This window comes from Populus nigra, chromosome 16, assembly GCF_951802175.1.
Source record: "Populus nigra chromosome 16, ddPopNigr1.1, whole genome shotgun sequence".
NCBI classification, from domain to species: Eukaryota; Viridiplantae; Streptophyta; class Magnoliopsida; order Malpighiales; family Salicaceae; genus Populus; species Populus nigra.
Genome location: NC_084867.1, coordinates 8,198,014 through 8,204,928, shown reverse-complemented (window position 1 = coordinate 8,204,928; position 6,915 = coordinate 8,198,014). Strand labels below are relative to the sequence as shown.

The 6,915-nt window shown below is 35.2% G+C and overlaps 1 protein-coding gene across 5 annotated transcripts; it reads left to right on the top strand.

Annotated features, from left to right (window-relative positions):
• Positions 1 to 999: 999 nt before the first annotated feature.
• LOC133675264 (F-box/kelch-repeat protein At1g74510-like) lies at positions 1,000 to 5,262 on the top strand. 5 transcript variants are annotated; one of them, XR_009835384.1, is made up of 4 exons: positions 1,000 to 1,184; positions 1,806 to 3,404; positions 4,609 to 4,775; positions 4,900 to 5,262. XR_009835384.1 is itself a non-coding variant. In XM_062096590.1 (2 exons), exon 2 carries the CDS (start codon positions 1,856 to 1,858, stop codon positions 3,239 to 3,241), a length of 1,386 nt encoding a protein of 461 aa, XP_061952574.1. In that variant the 5' UTR covers positions 1,000 to 1,184; positions 1,810 to 1,855; the 3' UTR covers positions 3,242 to 3,643. The 5 variants fall into 5 exon arrangements, 1 of the variants encoding a protein (XP_061952574.1); XR_009835383.1 differs by lacking the exon at positions 4,900 to 5,262 and adding an exon at positions 3,725 to 3,775 and having other exon boundaries at positions 4,609 to 4,898; XR_009835385.1 differs by lacking the exon at positions 4,900 to 5,262 and adding an exon at positions 3,725 to 4,173 and having other exon boundaries at positions 4,609 to 4,898.
• The last annotated feature ends 1,653 nt before the right edge of the window (positions 5,263 to 6,915 follow it).

The window sequence follows — 6,915 nt, the reverse complement described above, 5'->3', positions numbered from 1 at the left end:
AGTACTTAGGTTTACCGCTTTCAACCATTACTCCTATATCATTAACAATTGCAACCACCTCATAATTTTCCTTTTATATTTCTCCTATTTCGTAATTTTTCATAATGATATTCTTACCTAATTAAATTATATAATTCCTAACCCTTACATACTATCATCTTTTCTTCCACCTATTTATGTTATGATTTTCTTTATTTTCTATACGAATAGCTTCTATCAACATATTTACTACAATTCATATTTTCAAAAATAAAATTCTAACTTCCATTAATTTTTATAAATCATTTCCTTTTACTTTTTGTTCTTTAAAACCTCAATTCCATGTCCAATTTACAATCTATTATCCATATATTCATCACAACTTTCACTTATACTTCTAAATCCCAAAACACAAATCCATTTTTCAATATAGGTATAATTCAAGTTGTTCCTTTTAACTCATAATAACTCTCTTAACATTTAAACTAAACATAATTCATATCACGTTATCTTTACTTGTTAATTTTCCTTGACTCTACTTATAGCCAACTCCAAAACTTCCATTTTCTCTTGAAATTTTTCTTAAATCTTCATGGTTTAAACTAGATTCTTCATCATTTATTTGATTTTTAATAATTTCAAAATCATTGATAAAAAATTAAATTTAATGACTTTTGCACAAGGTCTTTTTTCTTAAACACATCTGTATTAAAAATTATTCAACTAAAATTAATATACAAAAATCCCATCTAATGTAGATATCAATAAATGAGGTTTTTTCACTCTAACATATTTTTTTATTATTTTTAAATAATTATTATTCTTACCATTACGTATTTTAATTGTAATTATCATTATTAATTAAATAACTTTATAAAGGAAAATGTGGCATCGCGCGGCGCCAATATATATACCACAAGGATCTGCGTCACAGTATGTAGGCCGCGTCGGAAAAGTAATATGTTATTATATATATATATATATATATTGTGATGTAAATATATAAAAACCTCCAACATTAAATCAACGTTACCATTCAACACATTTTGTTACTCTCTCGGCTGTCTGCTAATATAACCCGAAAAACAAGAGAGAGAGAGGGGGGGGGAGGGGGTGAATCTAACGGAAGAAAATAGCAATTGGATTTTGATTCTCACATACCATTGAATTGCAGCGAAAGCTCAAAACTTTGTTGCCGAATTTGTGTGAGTGTCTTTCTTTCTCTCTTTTTAATGATTGCTGCAAACATTTATGGTAGCACAATTTGCTAATGTTGTTTTTTGTTTTCTAAATCATTTCTTATATGGATAGTATTTTGTTATAGATTGGCATGGATTAGTCTTCTCAGCAGATCTTTATTTGTTTTTTTTTCGAAGGAAAATTTATTAAGGAATTGGATTGTAGTCGGATATGTGTGCTTAATTCTTGAATTACTGTGGTTTTTTGAGCTCAGAGATCAGATTGGTTTCCTGTCATTTCTCATGCATAGCTGCTTTCACTGTCTTATTTATTTCTGTAACTTGTAGCTTTTTTTTTATTGGTGAAATGTAATCTTTTACTAGATTGTTTTGTCATACCTGAATCTAGTGTTTCTAGATTAACAAAAAAAAAAGTTGTTACTATGACATGCATCATTCTGTGTCTGTTAGGTTTTGCATTCATTTCAGAATGCTGCAAAGATCTGGGTTTTTGTTTCCAATTATTTTATTTTATTTTTTTTGGCTTGGCTGTATATTTCTTGGTTGCATGCGTTATTTTTCAATAGATTTCATGACTAATTGATTTTCCTTTCTTGTTTGACTGTTTTTGCAATTTATTATTACAAGGGAGTCTGCTGGTAAGCTTTTGTTTCTTTAATTCTTTCAACCCCAGCACCATGTTGGAAGCTTCATCTTATCCTGTCCCAAGAGAATTACCAGCATCATGTGAGGAAGAGAACACGTGGATTTATAATGCTTGCTGCGCTGTTGAGCTCTCGAACAAGCGGCCATTAGAAGATGGGGAAGATGTTACCTCAAGAAAGGCAGCAAAGGTGCTGGAGGGCCATGAGAGACAGGAAAAGATGGAGGCTCTGCATGTTCATTCCATTGTGCATACTGATCAACCAGATAATCAGTATCAAGCTGATTGTCTGCATGCTCTTTCAATTGCACAAACTAATCAACTAGAAAACCACCATCAAGTAGAAAATCAATCGGATTCGAGTTCACTCATTAACCAACTTGGTCGAGACTTATCAATAAGCTGTCTCCTCCACTGCTCAAGGTCTGATTATGGTGCCATTGCTTTACTCAATAAAAGCTTCCATTCTCTAGTTCAGAGTGGTCAGCTGTATAAGCTGAGGCGGGAAGCAGGAATTGTCGAGCGATGGGTATATTTCTCTTGCAATCTCCTTGAATGGGAGGCCTATGATCCTATTCGTCGTCGATGGTTGCATTTGCCAAGAATTAAATCAAATGAATGTTTCATGTGTTCAGACAAGGAATCGCTGGCTGTTGGTACAGATCTTCTAGTTTTTGGAAAGGGTATAGAGTCCCATGTTATTTATAGATATAGCATTTTAACAAACACATGGACATCTGGCATGAAGATGAACACACCCAGGTGCTTGTTTGGATCTTCCAGTCTGGGGGAAATTGCGATACTTGCTGGTGGTTGTGATCCACGTGGCAATGTTTTGAACTCAGCGGAGCTATACAATTCAGAAACTGGCATGTGGGTTGCTATTCCAAACATGAATAAAGCTAGGAAAATGTGTTCTGGACTGTTTATGGATGGCAAGTTTTATGTTATTGGTGGAATTGGAGCTGGCAGTTCAAAGATGCTGACATGTGGGGAGGCATATGATTTGAAAACAAGAACGTGGCATGAGATACCTGATATGCTGCCTGCTCAAAATGGAGGGGCTGTGATCACAGAAACACCTGCTGCAGCTGGGGCACCTCCTTTAGTTGCAGTTGTGAATAATGAGCTCTATGCAGCTGATTATGCACAAAAGGAGGTGAGGAAATATGACAAAAAAAACAATGTGTGGATTACACTTGGGAGGTTACCTGAACAAGCAGTTTCGATGAATGGTTGGGGCCTGGCATTTAGGGCATGTGGAGATCGACTTATTGTTATAGGTGGACCTAGGGCTCTAGGTGGAGGGATGATTGAGCTGCACTCATGGGCTCCAGGTGATGGTCCTCCAAAGTGGGACCTGCTTGCTAGTAAGCCTTCGGGCAGCTTTGTGTACAATTGTGCTGTGATGGGATGCTGACGTGCACACCTATATCACCAACATTGAGTAATATATGGAAGTGCAAATTTTGCTGTGATGAGATGGGATGCTGATGTGCACATTGGTCACCAACTACGTGTAGCGTATCAATCTGCGCTGTTGGATCATGGCTTTGTTGAGGAGATGTGAATCTGGACATCTGGTAATCGCTGCCTTCCCTTTTGGGATGAATTTGGGTTTTAATTTAGATCCATAGATACAGTTTTAGGAGGTGCTGATAACTTTGCCTTTTATTTTTAATTTGTTTCATGGCTTTGTGTCGTTTTCTTCCTTCATAGTCTGATTGTCATTTGTATGTTTGGTTACCATAAGAGCTTTGCAAAGGTGAGAAAATCAACGGCTTGCACAGATGAATAAAATTACAGTTTTAGTTTGTTGTAATGTGTCATGTTGTTAATAATATACTCAATTTCTCCTTTTCATCATTGGACAAGATAATGATAATTCTCTTGTCCTGGACAGGGGTGATGTTGAATAATACCTTTCCTCTTCCAGCCAAGATCTTGTGTTCTGGTGTGTTTATTTCTCAAGTACAAAGCTCCAAATGAACTTTAATATATACACATATGCATGCATCCATATCGCATCAGCCTCTGTATATATTCACTGTTTTAGTGCTCCAGTTCAGTGCGTTTATAATTGACTGAACTGGTTATACTCCAGCCTATCTGATTAAGTTGATGGCATGCACTGAAATGTCAGTTTCCTTACTTTCTATTTTTGCTGAATCTTATAAAGTGTGGTTGTTCTCTAAATCATAAACTAGACAGCTTTAATATTGAGCAATATTTGTGTTGAGCATCAGTCTACCTGACTTGTTCTCCTCCTCAGCCGAGGTGCAGAGTTTCATCTCTGGTCATGCCTGGGGTGGCTCACGTTGTGCTATCCCAAGGAGCCATGCCCCTGTTAACGTGAGTAGAATTCCCTGCCCTGAGAACTGCCTCAGTCTCCTTGGCTGAAAATTAGCCACGTCAAAATAGAGCAAAATCAAATAGTTTCTTACTTGCATACACGTTTTTTTCTTTCCTTTTCTTTTACAAGTATGTCCAGTCTGTTTTGTTGGAATTAATAAAACTTTGTTGTTAAGAACATCTTGTTGATAGAATGTAGGAGGAATTTGTATTCCAACTGATGCGACAATGTGCGTTAAGGTGTTGGGAAATTAAAATTATTGATGCATACAATGTGGGCAGTTCCATGTGTGATTTTAGTGAAATTATTTATTAGCAAAATAATGTTTGATGTGCATATTATCATCATTTGTCTGATGTATTGATGTTTATAGGTTATGGTATTTCTGCATTTATAAATGGTAAGTAATCACATATTTCTATTGTCATGTATAGACTGCAGAGGCCGTCAAACCCCATCTTATTACCCGCTTGATTGAGCCGTTGGATTGGACAGTTCTGTAGAAGCCGATGAGCTCTCCGAGGAGTTTTGAGTTTGAAATTCCCTAGATGATCAACATAAGAAAAAATTACCAACTGATTTAAGCTTCATAATTACCAAGGTATTGATTCTTGAATAACCCTGCTGACTCAATTGACCAGATAGGAGGAATTCATGTATTATGATAATGTAAAGTATTTTTTATTTTAAAATATATTAAAATAATATTTTTTTAATATCAAAAGGACAATGATGATGATGTTTATATGAGACCAGAAGATTACAAATCCAGAACAAAAGGATTGAAGGTTTGAAGTAAGCAGGAGTGGGTGGTCAAAGCCAGGGAACCAGAACTATAAATTTGAAAACTTCATGTTGACTTTTATGCAAAATGACGCGGTCAAACTTAAGAAACTCGAAAAAGAAAAAAAGGAAAATCTGAGGTAGAAAGAAGGGATCTTTTGTTGTGTTATTGACTGTTCCGATACGTTGACAAGTGTACTCGAGTTGTGACAGCAGTTACTTGGCTTATTATGTGTGCATGCATGGTAGGGATGGGTTTTAGCGCTACAAAACGCCAAAAAGGATTTTACCTGATTTTATTACAATTTACTTGTTTCCTTTTCCTTTCTAATTGTTCCTCCTCTCCATTCTCCCACAATCGAGACTATTATAAATCATGTTATAAAATTCCCATCTGTGCATTCAGTCCATTTTATTTTATTTTTACAGTGTTGGAATCAGTCCTTTGATTGACAATCACTTGATTCGCAGCTTAGAGGCCGTTTGCTATAATTTTCCTTTTTTTTTTTTGGTTTATTGATTTTAAAAACTGGAAATTTGTTTGATTTGATGTTTTTTTTGTTTGGTTACAAAATACACTTGGTTTTAATCAAATAATCATATTATCAAAACTAATGCTTATATTATTTGAAGATTGGGGGTTGGTCCTTTCCTTAGTACCAAATTGTTCCTTTAGCATATTCCTCTCGACTCACCATACCTTAAATCTAGTATCTATCCAACTCTAAGCACCCTACCCCTAACCTTAGTGCCTAAACCTAATCTCATCTCATTGGCAACCTTAAATATTACCATTACCTAGCCTTAACTATCATGGAACCAACCTATTTTTAACATAAGGTACTTTAAATTTGAACCAAGATTGCCTCTTGGTGCCTTGAATTTCATGGGCTTGACTTTGTTCGAACCCAAAGTGTGCTAGACTTAGACCTAACACAATTCTCAAGCACCCTAGACTAGGTCTTGTTTCGATCCCTAAGTGCTTCGAACTTGATCGTGCCTTGCTCACCATATGTCCCGAACAAGTCCTATATATCTTGCCCTTAACACCTCAAACTAGTTTTGGCTTGACTCCTAACATCTTACATCTTGGATCTAGTCCCAGATTGATCCTTGGATTGGTCTAAACTTGGTCTTGGTCTGACTTTCAAGCACCTTGAACTTCTTGACTTAAGACCTAGTCCAATATAGGCTTGTAAGCAATTTGGACCTAGTCTTGACTTGACCCTGAACATTATAGACTGATCTGAGCACGTTTATTTGATGCAACTTATAACTAATCTTGGCATAGCTTTTAGGTGCATAAAATCATATCTTTGTCACAACCCTTAAGTGCTTGAGATTAAATCCTAACCTGATCCTTGATAATACTAAAACTCAACTTTAGATCTCAAATCCTAAATGGCCTATAACTAACCTCATTTAAATTTTGTCAAAGGTTGATTGGCCCTGCACATCCTTAGTCTAGCTTAGGCATGATCAACTTTCATTTTTTAAACTCAAACTCGACCTAACTCCTAAATCATAGGTTGATAATGTAAAAAACCAATTTTAAAAATTATTTTTTTATAAAAGTTTTGAGAACTTGTTACCAATTTTTATTTTATTGACAAGAAACAAGTTTTTATATCTTACGAGATTGTTGACCTGTGCTACACTGTGAATTTGATTAAAATTTGTTAACACAAAAAGAAACATCTAGGTGTTGCTAATGTTTTTCTAGTAGAAAAAAATTAAAATGCATGGAGGTTAACCTAATATGACCTAGCTAACTTGACGAGTCCTAAAGCATTTTGAATTACCGGTAAAAAAATAGTTTGACATAAAAAGATTTAAGACGACATCATTTAAAAAAAATATTGAGACGACAACATATTGGATTTGTTTGGGTCAACCTTAATTAACCTCTCATATAAAGAAAATTGAAACAAGTTATGAAGTTCAATTTTCAATTAACC